This window comes from Zophobas morio, unplaced genomic scaffold, assembly GCF_036711695.1.
Source record: "Zophobas morio isolate AGI-343-1 ecotype UQ-CSIRO unplaced genomic scaffold, CSIRO_AGI_Zmor_V1 ptg000038l, whole genome shotgun sequence".
Lineage (NCBI taxonomy): Eukaryota > Metazoa > Arthropoda > Insecta > Coleoptera > Tenebrionidae > Zophobas > Zophobas morio.
Window position 1 is genome coordinate 1,527,965 of NW_026972143.1, and position 24,321 is coordinate 1,552,285.

The 24,321-nt window shown below is 31.0% G+C and overlaps 1 protein-coding gene across 7 annotated transcripts in view; it reads right to left on the bottom strand.

The window, feature by feature from the left end:
- The window catches only part of LOC135140256 (potassium voltage-gated channel subfamily H member 6-like), a 262,036-nt gene that overhangs the window by 108,312 nt on the left and 129,403 nt on the right, over nt 1–24,321 (bottom strand). For 5 of the 7 annotated variants that reach the window (XM_064070741.1, XM_064070737.1, XM_064070740.1 and 2 more), the window contains 3 exons: nt 21,658–21,752; nt 21,432–21,580; nt 14,183–14,263 (listed from right to left, as the gene is read on the bottom strand). In XM_064070741.1, the coding sequence (XP_063926811.1) occupies nt 14,183–14,263; nt 21,432–21,580; nt 21,658–21,752 (325 nt within the window). Of the gene's footprint in view, nt 1–4,588; nt 4,964–14,182; nt 14,264–21,431; nt 21,581–21,657; nt 21,753–24,321 lie in introns of those variants that run through there. The other 2 variants (XM_064070742.1, XM_064070743.1) reach the window with 2 other exon arrangements.

The window sequence follows — 24,321 nt, forward strand, 5'->3', positions numbered from 1 at the left end:
TCATTATTATACTGTATAATGGTAACGACATGGTTATTTATGTCTGTCTCATCACCAGCAGTAGTAATCTATTCTTAAGAAAGTTAAATTTTTTACACATCATAAAACCGAATTCGAACTGGGGAAACTATACACTATACCTTCCAAGAAGATAGAGGGCGGGTGGGCGGGGCTAGTACTTGCTAAGATAAGACTAATCTTGGTCAGTGATATACTCTCTAAAAAAATAAAGTACGGGTGGTTGGAGCAAGTACTTGCTAAAATAAGACTGATTTTAGAAAATGTTATACAGTTTCTCCAGTTCTAATTCGGTTTTACAACAGTACCTCATTGTGTAAAAGTTAACTTCCTTAACAATAAATTACTACTACTGGTGATGGGCAGTTATAAATAAGGATTTAACCATGTCGTTATCATTATTATCATTATACTGTATAATGGTAACGACATGGTTATTTATGTCTGTCTTATCACCAGCAGTAGTAATTTATTCTTAAGAAGGCTAACTTTTTTTACACATCATAAAACCGAACTAGAACTGGGGCCACTATACCTTCCATAAAAATCGGGGGCGGGTGGGTGGGGCTAGTATTTGCTAAGATAAGACTGTTCTTGACCAACGATATACCCTCTAAGAAAATAAAGTACGGGTGGTTAGAGCTAGTACTTACTAAATTAAGACTCATTTTGGGCAATTATATATAGCTTCCCCAGTTCTAATTTGATTTTATGATAGTACCTCATTCTGTAAAAGTTAACTTCCTTAACAATAGATTACTACTTCCGTTGATGGGCAGTTATAAATAAAGATTTAACCATGTCGTTATCATTATACTGCATAATGGTAACGACATGGTTATTTATGTCTGTCTTATCACCAGTAGTAGTAATCTATTCTTCAGAAAGTTAACTTTTTTACACATAATAAAATCGAATTGGAACTGGGGAAACTATATACTATTCTTTACAAGAAAATAGAGGGTGGGTGGGCGGGGCTACTACTTGCTAAGATAAGACTGATCTTGGCCAGCGATATACCCTCTAAGAAAATAAAGTACGGGTGGTTGGAGCAAGTACTTGCTAAGATAAGACTGATTTTAGAAAATGTTATATAGTTTCCCCAGTTCTAATTCGGTTTTATAACAGCACCTCACTGTGTAAAAGTTAACTTCCTTAACAATAAATTATTACTACCGGTGATGGGCAGATATAAATAAAGATTTAACCATGTCGTTACCATTATACTGTATAATGGTAACGACATGGTTATTTATGTCTGTCTCATCACCAGCAGTAGTAATCTATTCTTAAGAAATTTAACATTTTTATACATCATAAAACCGAATTGGAACTGGGGAAACTATACACTATACCTTCCTAGAAAATAGAGGGCGGGTGGGCGCGGCTACTATTTTCTAAGATAAGACTGAAGAATATCAAGATTAATCACTAGAATGAAGTCCCTGTAGAAAAAGCTTAAACTAAGCCTCCCATTTTCTAGATATTTCGAGATTTTTTAAAATTACTAGACCGCAAGTGTTAAAGACACTCTGAAACTTTTGGAATCTCTGGAATCTTTACAATATCTGAGATGCATAAAATAATAATTAGGGTGTTCCAGATTTCTGCAATTTTTAAATGAGAACAATTTAAATGCGCACTAGTTTTAATGAAATGTGAAATAAGTCACAGCATTATTAAAAACATTTCAGCACAGAAGAAACTATTTCAGCATTTGTAAAACTGAAGGGACAATAAATAAAATAATGGCAGATTATTTTTTCTATTTGCGCAATAAATAATGCAATTTAGAATTATTTCATTAAATTCGCTCATTCGTTAAAATAACTGTTTCTTTAATAAATCAATTTGTATTTGAGAAAAAATAAACGAGCATTTCAAATGTTCCGTAAATTACAAAAATGTGCATTAGTTCACAGTAAAGTGGGCATTACACTCCCACTCTTTAAAAGACGACGTGTCATGTGCTTTATTTCGCGCCAGTTCGGCAGGGAAGGAATCCGCCCTTCTAAACCCCAAAAAGCATTAATTATTATTATTCAATAAATTAATAATATTTAGTAATTGAGTTTTTTGATGAAAGAATGTTTATTTTAAGTTTCTTTGTTAATTTTTTCAAAACTTTTAATTTGTTTAGCTACTTTTTTGCTATGAATATCTTATGCTTTTGTTAATTTTGTATGCATTCATAAAATACATTTTAATACAGCAGGTCTATTTTTGTTTGTTATTTTCTATACAGTTTCAATAATGCATGCAGTACAGAAAATCATTGCCCAAAACAATAATTTTATTATTCCCATTTTCACTTTATATAATCCACAAAATGCAAAAACTTATGGCGCTACATAGTAAATTTAATGCACAAATGTTATTACGCAAAGTATAAAATTTAATGCACAAAGTATTAAAAATAATGCACACTTAATTACGACCCTTTTTAAATTTTTATCATATTCGTTTTGTTTAGTCTTTACAATTTAAAAAAAAAATGTTCATGCGTTTTTTTGCAAATTTGTAAAATCTTAACATTAATACCTCCAAGATCTTACAATTTTTAAAATTTTGTTTGATGTTTCTTCTACTTAGAACCTAAAATTTTAGTTTATTTAGCATCATTGGTGTCTTTACAATTCGCAAATTCTAGTGAATGAAAAAAACTTTTGAAACTTTGAAATTTAATATTTATTTTCTTTTAATTTTTGGGAATTCTCGTAATTTGCAAAATTGAAAATTTCCGGAATGTTCATATTTTCCAGATTAGCCCAAGTTTTCAAATTGGTACACAAAATGACCAGAATTTCCACATTTTCCAAATTTCTAAAACCATCAGGCTCCGGTTATACCAGAATTTTGAAATTCAGTATTTTCCAATATTTTCAAAATTTCTAGGTCTACCACATTTGTCCCACACTTTCTAAATTTTTTCAGGTTTCCTCAAATTTATAGATCTCAAGAGTCTAAATCTTTGGAATTTTTGGAATCTCTGGAATCTTTGTAGTCTCCAAAATTTATAAGATAATAGTTAGGGTGTTCAAGGCCTTCAGTGCTTTTAGGATTTATAAAAATTAAAGAAAGCATTTTTTCGATCTTTACGATTTTTGTTTTCTTTAAAATCTTTGCAATATTGAAAATCTTTGGCATTCTAAAAGTTCACGCAATTTTCACAAGTTTTTAGAATCTTTCGCTTTTTGGAATTTCTCTAGAACCTTTGAATCTTTCAAGTATTCGAAACAGAATTTTAGAGCATTTAAAATTTTTAGTCTTTAGAGTATTTAACCTTTAGGCTCTTTAGAGTGTTTTCAACCTATGGAAATTTTGAACACTTTGGGAATTACTAGGAGTTTTATAAAGACTAAAATTTGTGCAATTTCTAGGGTCATTTTTAAGATCTTATTGGATCTTTTTTATATTTAGAATATTAGAACTTTAGTTTATTTAGAATCTTAAGTATCTTTACAATTCGCAATTTTTAGTGTATGTAATCCATGAAAGCTCTTGTACTTTTTGAATCTTTCAAACCACTGGAAACTTTGGAATCTTTAGAATCTCTAAATGTTTTATAATCTTTAGAGCTTTCAGATTTTCATTATTTTTACTTCAGTATCTCTAGAATTTTAAATAGTTTTAAATCTCTAGGATTTTTATCATCTTTCCAATTTTTAAATATTTGGAATCTGTGGAATCTTCAAAATTTTTGAAATCCCTGAAATCCCTTCAGAACTTTTAAATTGCCGGCTTCTCTAGCCTTTTTATTTAATTTTTTTTTAATTTCTGAAATCCTTGCAGTCCTTAGAGTTTTTGGCATCCTTGAAAACCTTGAAACCTTTGAAAGGGTTACGATATTTGGAACTTTCACAACATTTGGAATCTTTCCACAAATTTGATTATTATATAAAGTACATTCTCAAATTGACAGAAATGACAGAAACAAGAGACCTATGTTTTCGTATTCAAGGAGTCGTGAAACGTCAATTTTCGGGAAAACGGAGTGAGCCGTTCCAGATTTAATCAATAAAATAAATTGACTCATTCATGAAATTTTATGAGTCACCCCGTGGAAGAAATTAAAAACTTTTAATCCAATGATAAATCACAAGTATAGACTCACCATATTTTGCACATTTTGGAAAGGAATTATTCGGCAAAATTTTGAGATGACGTCATCAATTTTTTGGGAGGGGATAAACGAATAAATTTTACTTAACGATTTATCATGAGTACGATAATTTTAAACTATTTACAAGATTTCAGAGCAATCGGTTTTGCAGTTTCAAAGTTATATTGCAAAATATTGTTATTCAGTTTTGAATTTTTTCCAAAAATTCTGAATGTCTAGGGTGAAAATTCGACATGGATTCACACACTCAGAATATTGGGACAAGCCGTCACAAAAATAAGCTGAAGAATTGCACTAATGTGAAGTCACGAAGTGGAAATTATGTTGATAGGAACTTTGACCAGAATCTGCCACTTCATATTTGAGTAGCACAAACTAACTATATATTAATTAAAACCAAAGCCACCAACTCCGGGCCGCTCCGGCCTCCCCCTCCCTCCAACCCACCTCCTGTACCTATGTATCAGCGAGTCGCTCTGGCTGATCTTGCAGCTCCTGCCCCGCCTCCGCTGCTTCTGCCCCCTCGCGTTCTGCTCGAAGTCGTCGATGATCTTCTTAATGATGTTAATATTCTCGGGGTTGACCTCGTCCATCTTCTGGTTCTTAATCAACATCTTGCCGTCACATTTCGCGCACTCATTCAAACATAAAACTACCCGAACTAGTGCTCGCACATGCTGAGCGCTGCCACTGCTTCCGGCATTATCCTGCACAGTTTAGACTGTGCGTGTCCTGCTGCGGCGCGAATCCGATCAATTCGGTGGGCGACGAGCGGTCGTCAAAATTCTGGTTTTATTGCGTTTTTGTACATTTTGCAAGGGTTCTGAAACGGGACGCCACGGCGGGCTGGGGTGAGTCGGGAAGCGTGACGGGGGAGACTTGGCAAGGGTAAAAATAATCCATAATGCAAAGCAGCTGCTGATAGGGGTGTAAGTGCGAGGCAAGTGGATCATGGCCATTTGGTCATTGTTCGTGCTAGGGTGGGTTTTACGAGGAATAGTAAAATTATGCATGGGGTTGTTTCTGCAGTGTGACGTAAACAAGAAGTTCTGGACGCCAGAAAACTTATAGTCAGAGGGATGTTTTTTTAACTATACCTAAATTGACGTCATTTTAAACTACTACTATACGTATCAAGATTATAAAAACAAAGCTTTGTTTTTCATAGCCTCTTCAAAACAAACAATCTCTCTTCGAGTGTTTACTTCCACGTCTGAGCAAACGTTGTCGCAGTAGCTTAAAATAACAAACAGCTTTTCAACGCAGAGATTAAAAATTTATCAAGCTGTGACACTCAAATACTTTGGTGTGAATCGGATTTCTTATTTCGATTTCTTGTAAAAGCGCCAAAATTAACCCGGCGCATCCACCATTTTCCATAACATCATAATTTCGTTCTTTGATATTAACACCATCTTTTGTTGGGTTCCACCCCGGAATAACAAGTTTTCGGTAGCCTAGTGGCTGTTTTAAGCACTTGAATAATTATATTTCCGAGTTTAACTCCACTTAATTAAAACTTTCTCGAAACGAGACGTCGGTTTGAAAATGCGGTTACGACTCGCTCAGTTGAATATTGTTTAAATTTATAAACACGTTAACTGACGCCGCTTAAAGTCGGCTAAAATTGACTTACTTAAACATTTAGAGTGCTATCGGTATTTTGCATTTTTGTTTCTGGAAAAGTGTAACATTTCCCGATAAGAGCAGCTTTAATCATTTATAAATATTCAACGACCACTTGTTTTCGCTTGGGGCGAAACGGGCGATCAATACTTTGAATTTTTATTTCTGGATTCTCTTTGTTTCGTAAAGTTCAAAAGCACATAAAAATTGTTGGCCACGGGCTATTTAATCGAGCGGGTTTGTGATTTTTGTGGAATTCGGAGCTTGTAGGAATGTTTTAATTAACAGTTTTGCTCTTTTAACAACTTGTTTTACACTCAAACTAAACATCATGAAGTGATTCGGTTTAAAAAAGTTGTGAACATTTTTGAGTCGTGTTTTATTAGTTCGTTACTTTATTGAGGAAAATTTTCTGGAGTGAAAATGAATCTTTTGAAGATTTTCAAGATTTTAAAACTAATGATTATTTGTGTTGCAAGTGCTGAAATTAAAAAAAAAATGTCAATAATTGTTAGAGGAGTAACGCTCGAAAGTTACTCATATATTTTATTACGTACTTATAGAAAACTATAGAACTTCCTTAAGTTTCGTCACAAGTGCCTTAAGTAACATATAATATATGTTTTAATACTGGGGGAAGTTCCATTATCTTTATTGTGACGAAATTTCCCGTTTCTAGTTTGTTTTTTCACTTTTTTCTTTGCATAATTCAAAAAATTTTTTTAATAACAGACTTTTTGGAATGTTTATTTTAAATTTTCGGAATTTTCAATTGAGTTCGACTCCTTTATGTTTCAACTATACAGGTGTTTTCTTTTTAGGCGCAAGATACAACTTGTTTTTATTTTTTAGTCAAACACCCTATATATTTTCACATGCCTTGATTAGCGTCACCTTAAGAATATAAGCATATTTCAGGTTTAAAATTCCGATGCGACATTGCCAAGTTACGTTAAGGATCTCACTACATCTTAGTATATAGAGGGTTTACAAAAAAGAAACTCTAAAATATGCATGTATCATAATTTTCAAGTAACAGTTTTTTCAAACACAACACCAAGATTTTCGAAAAATTGAAAAATTGAGATATTTGAAAAGTTGACTAAAAATCTCCAAAGTCAGAGAAATTTCTCTAAAAGATCGAAATCTCGAAAAACGGTCAAAAAATTCCTATTGGTATTGAAAAACTGAGATTTTTGAAAAATTACTACAAAATCCTCAGAAACTTATGGGCTATAGATCTCCACAAGCTACTTCGAAAAGCATAAAGCGTCGATGATTCCGGCCAAGATTTTCGAAAAATTTTATTTGAAAATGAAAGTTCTTTAAAATTTCGAAATCAAAAAATTCTTAATGGTGTTGGAAAATTGAGATTTTCGAAAAATTCTCAAAAAATTCTGGGAAATAACTAAATGGAAAAACTACACATGTTAATTAGAATGTAGATTTTGACAAGATGATTCGAAAAACATTGTGTTAAATGGTTCCTGGACCCAGATTTTCGAAAAATTCGATTTTCGAAAGCTTGAAAAAAGGTCAACAAATTCATAAATTGAGACTTTTGAAAAGTGTCCTAAAAATTCTCAAAAAATTTTGGGATATAAATCTCGACGAGTTGATTCCAAAAACCTAGTGGCAATGGTCCCAGACCAAAATTCGATTTGATAATAATATTATGAAATATCTCAAAAATTTTCAGTTTTTCGAAAATTTTAGAAAAATTGTATGTGATATTTTTGTCAAAAAATTTTGGGATATAGTTCTCGACGTTCTCATTCGAAAAACAGTGGTAATAGTCTTCGACGAAGTAATTTCATAAAATTCGGTTTAAAAACGAACTTTTTTAAATAATTCGAACGCTCAAAAAAGGATTTGAAAAGTTGTGATTTTTGAAAAGTTGCTTAAAAACTGACTCAGATTTTCGAAAGATTCGATTTGCAAACGCAATTTTTTAAATACATGTCTTGAAAGTTCGAAAAAGTTAAAAAAAAATCAGTAAATGAAATTTTTGAAAAATTGTCCGGAATCAAAATGTTGGAAAATTTTCATTTGAAAATTAAATTTTTGATAATTTCAAAATTGTTCAATTGTTCGAAGATTTTGGAAAAATTTAATTTAAAGACATTTTTTAAATATCTCGTAATTTTGAATAATCGTTAAAAAATTCGTAAGGGCGGTTTTGAAGAATTTAGATTTTTGAAATAGATCTCCACGAACTGATTCGACAAATACTCGCCGACCAAGATTTTTAAAAAATTCAGTTGGAAACGAAATTTTTGAAATCACTGGAAAACTCTAAAAATGGTCAAAAAATTCATACAATTTTGAAAAATTTATATTTTTAAATAGTTCTCTAAAAATTCCCAAAAAATTCTGAGATACAGATATCGACGAAACTGGTTCGAAAAATGTAAGTGTTAATAATCTCCAACGAAGATTTTCAAAAAAATTCGGCCTAAAATTATATTTTTTTAAATATGTACCTTGAAAGTTCGAAAATACATAGGTTTTGAAGCACTGATATTTTTGAAGAGTTGCCTAAAAATCCTCAAAAAATTCTGGGATATAGATCTCGGCAGTTGATTAGTTGATTTGAAAAACATAAAGCGACAAAATTTTCATATTTTCGAAAAATTCAATTTTCAAATTAATTTTTTTAAATATCTCGAAAGCTTGAAAAATGATCAAAAATTCTCAAAGAATTCTAGGAAATAGATCTTGACGAATCGATTACACATTTGTGAGTGATCTGGGACCAAATTTCCAGAAAATTCAATTTGAAAATGAAAGTTTTTAAATAAAATAATAGAAAAATCTCGAAAAAAATGTCAAAAAAGGATTTGAAAAGTTGTAATTTTTGAAAAGTCGCCTAAAAACTGACCTACATTTTCGAAAAATTCGATTTGAATATAAACTGGTTTTTAATATCTCGAAATTTTTCAATTTTTCGAAAATTTTGGAGAAATCTAATTTGAAAATCACATTTTTCGTACACAAATCGAAATCTTAAAAACAGGCTCATTCATTCTGAATAATTGATATTTTTGAAAAAATGCCTGAAATGAAAATGCAATTTCTTTAAAATATCGAAATCAAGAAAAACGCCCAAAATTTTTTTAATGATATTGAAAATTTGAAATTTTTGAAAAGTTATCTAAAAATCCTCCAAAAATTCGCGGAAATAACTAAAGTGAAAAATTAAACGTGTTATTTAGGACTTGGAATTAGACAAGCTGATTCGAAAATCATATTGTTAATGATTTCCGGGCCCAGATTTTCGGAAAATTTCGATTTGCAAATGGAATGTTTTAAATATCTCGAGACTTCGGAAAAAAGCTCAAAGAAAAAAATACAAATTAAGATTTTCGAAAAGTTTCCTAAAAATCCTGAAAAAAATTTGGGAAATAAATCTTGACGAGGTGATTCCAAAAACGTAGTGTCAATGGTCCCGGGGCAAAATTCGATTTGAAAACAAATTAGTTTTCAATATCTCAAAATTTTTCAATATCTCGAAAATTTTGGAAAAATTTATGTAATTTGAAAATTACATTTTTCGTAAGCATGGCAAAATCTCAAAAACCGGGTGATTCATTTTCAATAATTGATATTTTTGAAAAAATGCCTGAAAATGAAAATGAAATTTTTTCAAAATTTCTACGTCCAAAAAATTGTTGAGAATTGAGATTTTTGAAAAGTTATCTAAAAATTCTCAAAAAAATTTCGGAAATAACTAAATTGAAAAATTGAAGGTGTCAATTAGTATATGGTATTTGACAAGTTGATTTGAAAAACATAGTGTTAATGGTTCCCCGATCCAAATTTTCGAAAAATTCGATTTGTAAATGACGTTTTTTAAATATCTCGAAAGCTCGAAAAAAAGTCAAAAAACTCACAAATTGGGATTTTTGTGTCCTAAAAATCCCCAAAAAATTTCGAGTTATAAAACCCCAGGTGATCCCAAAAATGTCAATGATCTCAGACCAAAATGGTATTTGAAAATAAATTATTTTAAATATCTCCAAATTTTTCAGCTTTTCGAAAATTTTGTAAAAATTTTATCTGAAAATGACATTTTTCGTAAACATCTTGAAACCTCAAGAAACGGGTCATTCATTTTGAATAATCGACATTTTTTAAAAATTGTCTAAAAATCGTCAAAAATCTTGAATAACTGTTAAAAAATTCGTGAGGGGGGTTCAGAAGAATTTAGATTTTTGAAAATTGCCTAAAAATCTTCAAACATTTTGGGATATAGATCTCTATGAACTGATTGGACAAAAAACCGCTAACCGAAATTTTTGAAATAAAGCTCGAAAGTTCCAAAATAGGTTTTGAAATATTGTAATTTTTGAAAGGTCGCCCAAAAATCCTCAAAAAATTCTGATATCTCGACGCCCTGGTTCGAACAACACAAAAAAAGTTTTTGGAAATTTCAATAGTCTCAGAAGTCTTAGAACCAGATTTTCGAAAAATTCGATTTTCAAATTAATCCTTTTTTAATATCTCGAAAGCTTGAAAAACGATCAAAAATTCTCAGAAAAATCTATGGAATAGATCTTGACGAGCTGATCACAAATGTGTCAGTGATCTTGGACCAAGTTTCCAGAAAATTCGATTTGAAAATAAATTTTTTGAAATATGTCGAAATTGTTTGGTTTTTCGAAAATTTTGGAAAAATTTTATTTAAAAAATGAAAGTTGCCTGAAAGTTGTCAGAAAATTTTGGGATATAGGTCTCGACGAACTCGTTCGAAAAACAGTGTTAATAATCGCCGACGAAGAATTTCAAAAGATCCGATTTAAAAACGAAATGTTTTAACATAATTCTAAAGCTCAAAAAAAGATCAAAAAAGGAGTTGAAAAGTTGCTTAACAACTGAACTCGATTTTTGAAAAATTCGATTTTAAAATAAACTGGTCCTTTATATGTCGAAATCTTTCAAATTTTCGAAAAATTTAAGTTGAAAATTACATTTTTCGTAAACAGATCGAAAAAGTTCCTAATGGTATTGAAAAATTTAAATTTTTGAAAAAGTTATCTAAAAATCCTCAAAAATTTCTCGGAAATAACTAAACTGACAAATTAAACGTGTTAATTAGGCTATAGAATTTGACAAGCCGATTTGAAAAACGTAATGTTTTCGAAAAATTTGATATGCAAATGTCTTTCTTTAAATATCTCGAAAGCTCGAAAAAAGTAAAAAAAATTACAAATTGAGATTTTTGAAACGTTCCCTAAAAATCCTCAAACAATTTTGGGATATAAATCTCAACGAGTTGATTCCAAAAACGTAGAATCGAATATGCCGAAATTTTTCGGTTTTTCGAAAGTTTTGGTCAATGAAAGTAGCATAAAAATCGTCAAAAAAATTTGGGATATAGTTCTCGACCAACTCACTCGAAAAACAGTGTTAATAGTCGCCGACAAATAATTTCAAAAGATTCTCGGTTTAAAACCGAATTTTTTTAAACAATTCGAAAGCTCGAAAAAGATCAAAAAACCCAAATTTGCGAAAAATTCGATTTGCAAACTATTTTTTTAAAAAATTCGAAAATTTGACAAAGACAAAAAAATCACTAATTGAAATTTTTGGAAAATTGTCAAAAGACCCTCAAAAAACCTAGTGTGAATGCTGCCGGATCAAAATGTTGAAAAAGTTTGATCTGAAAATATCATTTTTTAAATATCTCGAAATCTTGAATAATCATTAAAAAATTCGTAAGGGGTCCTCAAACATTTTGGGACATAGATATCTACGAACTGATTCGAAAAACAATCGCCCAGCAAGATTTTCAAAAAATTCAGTTGGAAACGAAATTTTGGAAAAAACTCGAAACCTCGAAAAATGGTCAAAAAATTCATACAAATTTGAAAAATTGATATTTTAAATAGTGGCCTAAAAATAACCAAAAAATTATGAGATACAGGTACCGACAACATTTTTAAAAAATTCTGTTTGACAATAGAACTTTTTAAACATTTTTCAAGTTGATTCGCACTGGTCCCAGAACTAAATTTTCGAAAAATTCCATTTTCAAACTAGTACCTGCTAAAATAAGACCGATTTTGGCAAATGACATACCCCACAAGAAAAGAGAGGGTGGGTGGGCGGGGCTAGTACCTGCTAAGATAAGAGTGATTTTGGCAAATGACATACTCTCTAAGAAGAGAAAGGGTGGGTGGGCGGGCCTAATACCGGGTAAGATAAGGCTGATTTTGGCAAATGAGATACACTCGAAGAAAAGAGAGGGTGGGTGGGCGGGGCTAGTACCTGCTAAGACAAGAGTGATTTTGGCAATTGAGATACACTCTCAAAAATCCTCAAAAAAGTCTAGGAAATACATCTTGACGAGCTGATTCCAAAAGTGTCAATGGTTTGGACCAAATTTAAAATTCTTGACGAACTCACTCCAAAAACATAAAGTGTTTTTTTTAATTGGTTTGTAAAGGGAATTTTTTAAATATGTCGAAAGCTCTAAAAAAGGTTTTCAAACATTGAGTTTTTTTAAAAGTTCCTAAAAATCTTTAAGAACTCTAGGGTATAGATCTCGACGACCTGATTCGAAAAATATAGTGTTAATAGTCCCCGAGCAAGATTTTTCGAAAAATTCGGTTTCAAAATATTTTTTTTAATCTCGAAATCTTTGCAAACATTGTGTTTGGAAAAACGAAAATATGAGTACTGAAAAATTGCTGCTGGATATAATATATTGGAAAACGCTGATTCCTTACAAATTTTCAAAAATTATAATAGCATTAATTTTTCAAAATATGTACATATTTATATTATATACACGGTGAGTCAATCAACAAAACAGAAAAAAATCAATATACTAAACTTGTACGATTAATAGAAAAAAAAGGAAATAGAGTCCAAGTTCTTTGAGAACTATACACGAGTATATTATATACAGGTTGAGTCAATAAACGCGCACTCCTCGATATCTCATTATCAGAAACAAAAAAAAAAATAATATACCAAACCTGTATGACTTTTCGAGCCACATAACTTTACTTGCAACTATACAGAGTGTTTTGTTTTTAAGACGCAACACACGACTCCTTTTTTTCTATTAAACACCCTGTACATTTTTAGATGACGTCGTCTTGTTGTCAATTTCCTTGAAGTTTTTTAACATTGCAGAGGATCACAAAAAAAATCGCAGTAGGGTTATTTTTGACATCTATGTTGACATATTTTGTGCATAGATCAACAAAATTGTGCGCTTTACACAAATATAAATCAAAGTGACCACTGGTATACAGAGGGTTTATAAAAAAATATGTTTATCTAATAACATGAAATAAATATATCGTCGAAGTCAGTAAATTAAGTTCTAGAGTAAACACAGTTTTTATTCGGTGCTGCGGGTGTGTTTAAGGTGTTGTGTTTTGATTAGTGCACCAACTGATGCAGTGCAAGTACTTTACTACGTTTTGCTCTTTTTAATTTTCAAGAAAATCCCACTTAATTAAAATAGATCAAACAGATCTGAATATTTTTGACAATCTTCCAACTACGCATTGATTTTTTGGAAATCACACCCACTGGAGCTGCGCCCTGAGGGTGTCGTCACCCTTACTATTTGAAACCGACCCTGAATAAATGACAAACCACCAGAATAAGTTAGTGTGAGGAAAATTCTAAGACAATAATATTAGGAAAAAAAATTGAGTCGTAAGTGTTTTTGAATTATCGTATAATATAAGAACGAAAAAACTGGAAGAAAGTCTTTAAATGAGCTCGTAACTCTTGCAGCAAACGCAAACAAATCGAACGCTTCGCCGCATCAAACTACTGGAAAAATCATTCGAAAGCAAATCTAAATAACAAAGCACCAAATCTACAAACAAAACCTCGAAACGCCGCAACTCTCATCAAAGAAAGTCAAAAAACGTGAAAAAAGCAGCCCCCACAAATCCGCCGGAAGCCCCAAGACCATAAAACCACCATCCTCCGTCGAACCCAATCTCCACTCATCCCCAAGGACTCAAGGATTTCTTTATCAGGCCGAACTCGTTAGCGGCCAATCCGACAAAGAAACCCTTCGAACTCTCCTCCTCCTCCAGGCGCCTCGTGTGGCGGCCCTGCGCCATGCCAGGGCCCGGTCTCTCCGGGCCAAAGCGCGAAGCCGGCCCTGGCCCGCCATGCAAAGCTCTAAACTATACTTCTGAAAGGTGGCGAATCGGTGCAATGCGTGGAAGCTTTTCTTAATAATGAAAAAGAAAAAAGGGAAAATGGGCGATTTACAGTGTCCGTGGGGGCGGCGGCGGCGGCGGCGGCACGACTGATCCGCTCTGCGAGGCGACACGAACTGACTGCCTATCGATCTTTCTTCCTCCAAAAACGCGAGGACAACAGTGGAAACGCGGCGGGCGTGCGCAAGGGGGGGACTCAGGGGTTGGGGGCACTTACCTGGGCCACCTTCTCGCCCATTTTTGGCGTGTGGATCCCGCTCTGGAAGTACTTAGCCGAGCCATTGTCTTGGAAGGAGAACTGTAAAGAAATTCAACTGAGATTTCGCGGAAAAAGCGGCGGGAGCGGGGGCGGTGGGGCACGTGGACGGCGGCGGGAACGGGGAGAGGATGGATGGGTTTTTGGGGAAGCGACAGGGCTGCCAACGTCTTAAACTAAGTGGACTTTAATTAATATGAATAAGGTGATTACTTAAATTTGTAGTACTTACTTTCTGAAAATATAGGGTGGTCTAGCGAAAATTTATGATGTGTTTAAAATATCTTTGAGTTCTTTGAGTAACATTTTAAATTTATTTCTCTGATTTTAAATTTATTAATATGAGGTTGGTCCTTCAAACAACAAATTTTACAGTTTACTTCAGAGCTTGGGTCAGTTTTAGTGAAATTGATGTGTTAAGTACGTAAGACAGTTAAGTAAGGTCAGGTTAAGTCAGGTTAAGTCAGATTAAGTCATATTAAGCTAAGTCATGTTAGGTTACGACTAATTTTGGCAAATAACACCCTCTAAGAGAATAGAGGGCGGGTGGGCGGGCCTAGTACTTGCCAATAAGTTAAGAATTATTTTGACCAATGATATATTCTCTAGCAAAATAGAGGGCGGCTGAGATAAGACTGAACAATATCAAGAGTAGTCACTGAAACAAAGAGGGGTGGGTGGGCGGGGCTACTGCTTGCTTACAAGATTCTTTAGAAAAAACTCAGTTCCGCCCACTTTTTTATCTATTTCATTGGCTTATTTTATTTCCTGCAAAATGGGAATTGAATTCTATTTTCACAATGTTTCGGTTTCTAGTTTTTCGTTTCGGTTTTTTATTTTTTCTATTTTTTAATGTCCCGGTTTTCTTTTTTCATTGTGAAATTTTTCAATTTTTCGATTTACAATTTTTAGGTTTTTCAATGGTCCTAATGTATAATTTTTTGTTTTTCAGGTTAAATTTTTTTGATTTTTCGTTGTTTAATTTTTTCGATTTGCAATTTTTCAGTCTTCTTGTTTCTTCAATTTTACCATATGCAACTGTTAAGGTTTCAGATTTAAATTTTTCAGTTTTCCATTTTTCACTTAATTTTTCATGTTTAAATTTTTCGGTTTGCAGTTTTTCGTCTGGGTTTTTCATTTTTTTTTATTTTTAAAATTTTTCGTTTTTTAATGTCCTAATTATATAATTTTTCTTTTTCATTGCAAAATTTTCAATTTTTTGGATTCGTCAGTTTTTGATTTGCAATTTTTCGATTTTTTAACTTTTAGATTTTTTAGTATTTCGTTTTTTCAGTTTCAGATTTTCAATTTTTCGAGGTTTCAGTTTTGAATTTTTCAGTTTTTCGATTTTCCAACTTTTGGATGTTTCAGTTTTTAGATTATTCAATTTTTCGGTTTACAATTTCACGAGCTTTCAATTTTTTATTATTCAATTAATTTTTCAGGTTTCGATTTTCGCTTCGGTTTTTTATTTTCTTTTTTTTTAATTTTTCGGCTTTTTTATGTCCTGATTTTGATTTATCTTTTTTCATTGCGAAATTTTGAAATTTTTGGATTCGTCAGTTTTTCGATGTGCAATTTTTCGGTTTTTCAACTTTTGGATTTTTTAATTTTTTGTTTTTTTCAGTTTCAGATTTTCAGTTTCTCGATTTTTCAACTATTCGTTTCTTCAGTTTTTGATTTGCAACCTAAGATTTAAAACAAAGTAAAAAGTGGCCCCGCCTACCCACCCGTATTCCGTTTTGATCATTGATTCTTTCTTATTGGTTCTGAAAAACGAAAGTTGGATTTTATATTGATAAATAATGGAATCTAGGATCACATTTTGCTAATAAAATTTAATTTTAACAAATTTTCTTTTTCGAAAAAATGTTTCAATTGTTAGATTTTTCAATTTTTCATCCAATAATAATAATAATAATTTTTAAAATATTTCACTTTTCATTATTGGATTTTAAAACTTTTTCGTTTATATCATTTTTCAGTTTTTGATTCTTCCAGTTTTCAAATTTTCGATTTGCAATTTTTCGTTTCGGGTTTTTACTCCCTTTATTTTTACAGTTTTTCGAACTTTCAATGTTGCGACTTTATAAATTTTGTTTTTTTAATTTCAATTATTAGTTACTTCAATTTTTTGATTTGCAATTTTTCGATTTTTCATTTATTTTCCTCTAATTTTACGATATGCAACTGTTCGAGTTTTCATTTTTATATTTTTCGATTTTCCACGTTTTTTAGATATGTTCCAATTTTGAACAACACGCTCACCTAATAACACGTTTCACATGTACAAAAATTAAGCTCCGCCCCCCACGGTTGACGACGAATAAAAAAAAATCATTACCTACTGATGTAGAACCGGTGAGCGGGGCTTATATTTTGCATTTTTTTTTATATACATTGTTTTCTTTTCACCACAGCTCAAGTCAGGTCAGATCAGGCAACGTCAGGTCAAGTCTTGTCAGGTCAATAGTACTTGCCAATCAGTTAAGACTAATTTTGGCAACAACATACCGGCTAAAAAAATAGAGGGCTGAAAAAAAATTCTTGAAAATACATTTCGACCAGCTAATTCGAAAAACAAAATTCTAGAAAAATTTGAAAGTGGACTTTTTTAATTTTTTTAAAATTTCGAAAAACAATCCAAAAATTCAAACGGGGGCGGGATACGAAAATTTGAGATTCTTGAAAATCTGCCAATAAATCCTCAAAAAAATTTTAGTTTCTCAAGGGCACGAAAAGGCTAAACATTTTATTTGAAAATGGAATTTTCGAAATCTCGAAAAACGCCAAAAAATTCCATATTTTTGACTCACAATTTTTCAATACCATTTGGATTTTCTTTTTTTCAAAAAATCCTGAAAAATTCTCCGAAATAACTAATTCGAAAAACTTAGTTCAAAGGTGGAATTTTTTTAAATATCTCTAAATTTCGGAAAACGGACAAAAAAATCCTAATTGTATTGAAAAATTGAAATTTTTGGAAAGTTGACTAGAAATCCCCAAAAAATTCCAGAATAGTGATCTCAAAGAGCTGATTCGAAAAACATAAAGTGTCAAAGGTCTCGGATCAAGATTTTCGGAAAATTTTGTTTAAAAATAAAATTTCTTTAATATCTAGAACTTTCTAAAAACCGAAAAAAAATTCTCAACGGTATTGAAAAATTATTGAAAAGTTGTCTAAAATTTCTGAAAACATTCTCAAACATAAAGTGTAATTTTTCGAAATTTCAGAAAACGGTCAGAAAATTCGTCAGGAGGGTATTCAAAAATTAAAATTTTGGAAAAGTTGCCTAAAAATCGTCAAAAAATCCTGGAATATAACTAGATCTCGACCCGCTGATTCTAAAAGCCTAGTGTCAATCGTCGCGGCCAAAAATTTTCGAAAAATTCGATACGAAAAAGATAAATATATCGAGGTTTTTCGATTTTTAGAAAATTTTGGAAAAATTTTATTTGAAAATGACATTTTTTAATCATCTTGAATTCTCGAAGAACGGTCAAAAATACATACAGAGGGGTTTAGAAAAATTGATTGAGATTTTTAAAAGTTGCCCAAAAATGGAGATTTTTGAAATTTTCAAAAAATTCGATTTGAAAATAATATTTTTTAAAGCTGGGATATTAGATTTCAACAAAATGATTTGGAAAACAAGATTTTCGAAAAATTTTATTTGAAAATGAAATAATACTTCGAAATCCCGAAAACGTCGAGAAATTCGCACGAGGTGTATTGAAAAATTCAAATTTTTGAAATTTAGAAAAATTTGAACTTGGATGTTTTTTAAGAAGTATTCCGAATTTTTGGAAAACAGTCCAAAAATTAAATTCATGCTGAGGGTTTCGAAAATTTGAGATTCTTGTAAACTTGACAAGCATTCCTCAAAAATTCTCGTAAATACATTTCAGTATGCTGATTCTAAAAAATAACGTGTTAACGTCCCTAATCAAAATTTTTGAAAAATTAAAATTTTCCAAAAGTTGAATAAAAATCCTCAAAATATTGTGTAATTTAGAACTCGACGACTAATCCGAAAAACATAAAGTGTTAATGGTCCAAGATTTTCGAAAAATTTGATTTGAAAATTAATTTTTTTTAATCTGTGTTTCTAAATCTTGAAAACGTCAAAAAATTCATACGAGGTGTATTGAAAAATTAAGATTTTTGAAGTTGTCTAAACATCCTAAAAAAAATTCTTGAAAATACATTTTGACCAGCTAATTCGAAAAACAAAATTTTAGAAAAATTTTAAATTGAATTTTTTTTAATTTCGAAAAAACGGTCCAAGAATTCAAACGGGGACGGATTACGAAAATTTGAGACTCTTGAAAATCTGCCAATAAATCCTCAAAAAAATTTTAGTTTCTCAAGGGCACGAAAAGGCTAAACATTTTATTTAAAAATGGAGTTTTCGAAATTTCGAAAAACGACCAAAAAATTCCAAATTTTTTAATCACAATTTTTCAATTCAATTTTTTTTTTTTTTCAAAAAAAGTTATCAAAAAACCCTGAAAAATTCTCCGGAATAGCTAATTCGGAAATTATTTCGAAGGTGGATGTTTTTTTAAATATCCCTAATTTTCGGAAAACGGACAAAAAAATCCTAATTGTATTGAAAAATTGAAATTTTTGGAAAGTTGACTAGAAATCCCCAAAAAATTTTAGAATAGTGATCTCGACAAACTGGTTCGAAAAACGTAAAGAGTCAATGGTCTCGGACCAAGATTTTCGGAAAGTTTTCTTTAAAAATAAAATTTCTTTAATATCTAGGTAGAACATTCTAAAAAGCGACGAAAAATTCTCAACGGTATTGAAAAATTATTGAAAAGTTGTCTAAAATTTCTGAAAACATTCTCGGACATTGGATTTTTTTTAATTTTTTGAAATTTCGAAAAACCAGTCCAAGAATTCAAACGGTGACGGGTTACGAAAATTTGAGATCATCAAAAAATTTTTAATTTTTCAAGGGCACGAAAAGGCTAAACATTTTATTTGAAATTGGAATTTTCGAAATCTCGAAAAACGCCAAAAAATTCCAAACTTTTGACTCACAAATTTTCAACACCATTTGGATTTTTTTTTTTTTTCAAAAAAAGATCAAAAAATCCTGAAAAATTCTCCGGAATAACTAATTCGAAAAATTTAATTGGAATGTGGGATTTTTTTTTAATATCTCTAAATTGCGGAAAACGAACAAAAAAATCCTAATTGTATTGAAAAATTGAAATTTTTGGAAAGTTGACTAGAAATCCCCAAAAAATTCTAGAAAAAGTTCTCGACGAACTGGTTCGAAAAACATAAAGAGTCAATGGTCTCGGACCAAGATTTTCGGAAAATTTTCTTTAAAAATAAAATTTCTTTAATATCTAGAACTTTCTAAAAACCGACAAAAAATTCTCAACGGTATTGAAAAATTATTAAAAAGTTGTCTAAAATTTCTGAAAACATTCTCGGACATAGCTTTTTCGAAAACTAAAATTTCAAGAAAATTCATCAAGAGGGTATTCAAAAATTAAAATTTTGGAAAAGTTGGCTAAAAATCGTCAAAAAATTCTGGGATATAACTAGATCTCGACCCACTGAATCTTAAAGCCTAGTGTCAATCGTCGCGGCCAAAAATTTTCGGAAAATTCGATACGAAAAAGACATTTTTTTACATATATCGAGATTTTTCGATTTTTAGAAAATTTTTGGAAATTTTTATTTGAAAATGAAATAATACTTCGAAACCCCAAAAACGTCGAGAAATCTGTACGAAGTGTATTGAAAAATTCAAATTTTTGAAATTTAGAAAAATTTGAAATTGGATGTTTTTTAATAAGTATTCCGAATTTTCGGAAAACAGTCCAAAAATTAAATTCTAGCTGAGGGTTTCGAAAATTTGAGATTCTTGTAAATTTGACAAGCAATTCTCAAAAAATTCTCGGAAGTACATTTCAGTAAGCTGATTCTAAAAAATAACGTGTTAACATCTCTAATCAAGATTTTTGAAAAATTCACTTTGAAAATGGATTTTTTAATTTCTCGAAGGCACGAAACGGCCAAAAATTAATACGAAAGAGTACTGAAAAATTAATATTTTCCAAAAGTTGAATAAAAAATCCCCAAAATATTGTGTAATTTAGAACTCGAGGACTAATCCGAAAAACATAAAGTGTTAATGGTCCAAGATTTTCGAAAAATTTGATTAAAAAATGTTTTTTTAAATATGTCGAAATCTCAAGAAACGGTAAAAAGTAATGAAATTTTTACAAAATTGCCTAAAAATCCTCAAAAAATTCTGAGAAATACAAATATTTGGACAAGCTTGGATACAGATTTTGAAAAATTCGATGGTTCTAATTTTGTAAAAAACGAATCTGTCATTTCGGAGTAAGATCGGTAGTAAATTGAATTTCAATATATTTATGATTGGGGATAGAGTTTTCAATGCAGATGCTGGTTCTTTCATCCACGATTTTATCTTCCAGTCAAACAGAAAGAATTAACAGTTAAGTTTGGTCAAGTCAAGTCAAATCAAGTCAAACCTGGTCAGGTCAGGTCATTCTATTAACACTTGATTTTTTTTCGCTTTTGTATATACTTTCGATTTTTGTTATTTTATAACAATTCGAGTATTACTATATTATTTGTTAAAATTATTATTTAGATCTGTTGACAAACAATAATTATAAAAATCGCCGCAAAAAATTACGCAGTTAATTTGGAGATAGAGTGTTCAAGGCAGATGCTGGTTCTGTCATCCGCGGTTCTATTTAGGGGGTCTGCGGTCTGGAAACTTCATTCAAAAATCGATGTAAATCTATGTGGAAATCTTAGCAGACAAATATATACAGCAATTACCTGTAATTACGGAAGGTGTATTTTCGAATTTTGACATTGGGTGGTGAAAGTAAGTACTACCAATTTCCATAATCACTCTAAAACTCCGTGATAACTTAGCTGAATTAAATAATGAATTTAAACCCGGCGTTTTTACCCAGCACCATAATAATAAAAACCCCATTTATTCCTCCCTCGAATTCATTATTTAATCATAATTAACCCCACCAACTCCCCGCACGAACCATCTACACAAAAACCCTATATACACTATGCGTGCTTCCAGGACTTGTCCAAGCACAAACAGCAAGTCCCTCGAGTGCTCATTAGCAAAACGAAGCCTAATAAAATAAGTAATAATACGCCATAACTCTACCACGCACTCACCTGAGGGCATACTTTTTGTTTGAGGGAGTCGTTGGGGTTGCTCAGACTCGGACTTTTCCTCTCGTGTGACTGCGGCGCCGTCTTGTACCTCTGTAAGTCGCTCTCCGATGAAACATTCGGGAATTGTTTGCTCAAGTGCGGTTTGTTCGCTACGAAAACAATTCCTTCGTTACATATTTATGGCCGGTGGGAGGATCGGGACGAAATTAAAGAAAAACACACTTACAAACACTAACAGTAGGATATCCTGTCCTAAAACACTGCCTTCTAGCTATAGCGTCTAAACTTGTCGCATGCGATACTCTATTTGGTGTTTGGTGCCTAGAAAAAAATTTACTGATTGAGGGCAAAAAGTACGTTGGTTTTGGGGAAGATGTCGAGTTGGGGTGGCTGCGGATGGGTTTTGTGCGGTGTAGAATGGGGTTTGGGTGTGGACTACTTTATATGTAGGTTTCAGATGGCGAGTTCGATGAAATATAAATACAAAAGCTACTGACTTAAATAATTTCGGTTTTAGTGAAATTGTATGTTGGCAGTAATGGGGTGATAACTCGATGATGAAAAATTTAAAACTAATTACCAGAGGTAAATTTTGACATTGCAGAAGTTGATTACCATGGAAGTCAAAGTATGACAATAAGAATGAGAAACTGTCAAATCTTCTATAAGTAAATAATTTCAAGTTTCAAGACATTTTTGACAGTTTTTTGTAGAATTTAATAACAAAAACGTCAAAGTATGGTAATGAGGATGAAAATTGTCAAATCTTCTTCAACTATAGATTGATTGTTTAAGCGTGTCACAATTATAGATCAAACATAAATTTGACAATTTCTCGGGAATGTGGAACTTGATAATGAAAAAGGTCAATGTATGACGTTGATGGTTTAAGAGTGTCTCAATTATATATCAAAGATTGATTTGACAATTCTTCTGTAAAATAAAACTGATAACGAAACAAGTTAAAATTTGACAACTAGGTGAAAAACTGTCAAATCTTATTTAACTATGGATTGATTGATATATTTTGCAGAATATTTCAAGTTTGTTATATCAATAATCATAAGTTTTAATTAATTATTGACAAGACATAAATTTTGACATTTTTTCTTTAATGTAAAATTTTTGATAGAAAAAGTCAAAGTATAACAATGAGAATAAAAAATTGTCAAAATTTCTTTAGCTATTGATAGACTGTTTAAGAATGTTACAATCATATGCCAAACATAAATTTGACAATGTTTCTCTAATGTACAACTTGATAACGAAAAAATCAAAATTTGACAACAAAAAATGACAAACTGTGAAGCTTGACTAATATCGATTGATTGATATATTTTACAGAAAAATTTCAAATTTGTGACATGAGCTAAGCTTTATGAGTGTCTAATACATTATTTACCAAATAAATTTTGACAATTTTTCAGAAGTTGATGACAAAAAGTCGAAAGTATGATAATGAGAACGAAAAACTGTCAAATCCTCTTTAACTATAGATTAATTGTTTAAAAGCGTCTCAGTAATATATCAAACATAAATTTGATAATTTTTCTATAATGTACAAACTGATAATGAAAAAATTCAAAGTTTGACAATAACAATGAAAAACTGTCAAGCCCTATTTAACTATAGATAGAGTGATATATTTTGGAGAATATTTCAAATTTGTGATAGCAATAATCATAAGGTTTACAAGTGTTTAATCAATTTATTAGCAGACATGAATTTTGACAATTTTTCTGTAATGTAGAACTTAATGTCAAAAAAAGTCGAAGTATGACAATGAAAATGAAAACCTATCAAATCTCTTTAGTTATAAATTGAATGTTGAAACGTGTGTTAATTATATACAAAACATAAATTTGACAATAAGAATGAAAAACTGTCGAGCTTAATTTAAACCTAAATTGATTGTTATATGTTGTAGAAAATTTCAAATTTGTGACAGCAAAAATCTCATGTTTTAGGAGTGTCTAATCAATTACTTACTACACAAATTTTGCCAATTTTTCTGTAACGTAGAAGTTGATGTCCAAGAACGTCAAACTATGACATTGAGAATGAAAAACTGTCAAATCTTCTTAAGTTGTAGATTGTTTAAACGTGTGCCACTTATATTCCAAACACAAATTTGACAATTTTTCTCTAATGTACTACTTGATAACGAAAAAAAATCTAAATTTGACAATAAAAATGAAAAACCGTCAAGCTTGACGTAACTATCGATTGATTGATATATTTTACAGGATATTTCAAATTTGTGACATGAATACTCCTAAGCTTTATGAGTCCTAATACATCATCTACCAGACAAATTTTGAAAATTTTTCAGTAGTTCATGACAAAAAGTCGAAAGTATGACAGTGAGAATGCAAAACTGTCAAGTGTTCTTTAACTATAGATTGATTGTTTAGAAGCATCTCAGTTATATATCAAACACACATTTCATAATTTTTCTATAATGTACAAACCGATAATGAAAAAAATCAAAGTTTGACAATAACAATGAAAAATTGTCTAGCCCTATTTAACTATACATTGAGTGATATATTTTGTAGAATATTTCAAATTTGTTATAGCAATAATCATAAGGTTTACGAGTGTGTAATCAATTTATTACCAGACATGAATTTTGACAATTTTTCTGTAATGTAGAACTTGATGTCAAAAAGTCGAAATATGACAATGGGAATGAACAACTGTCAAAACTTCTTTAGTTATAGATTGAATGTTTAAGCGTGTGCCAATTATATACCAAACATAAATTTGACAATATTTTTTCTGTAATGTACAACTTGATACCGAAAAAAGTCAAAATTTGACAATTAGAATAAAAAACTGTCGCGCTTAATGTATCTCTAGATTGCTTGATAGATGTAGAATATTTCAA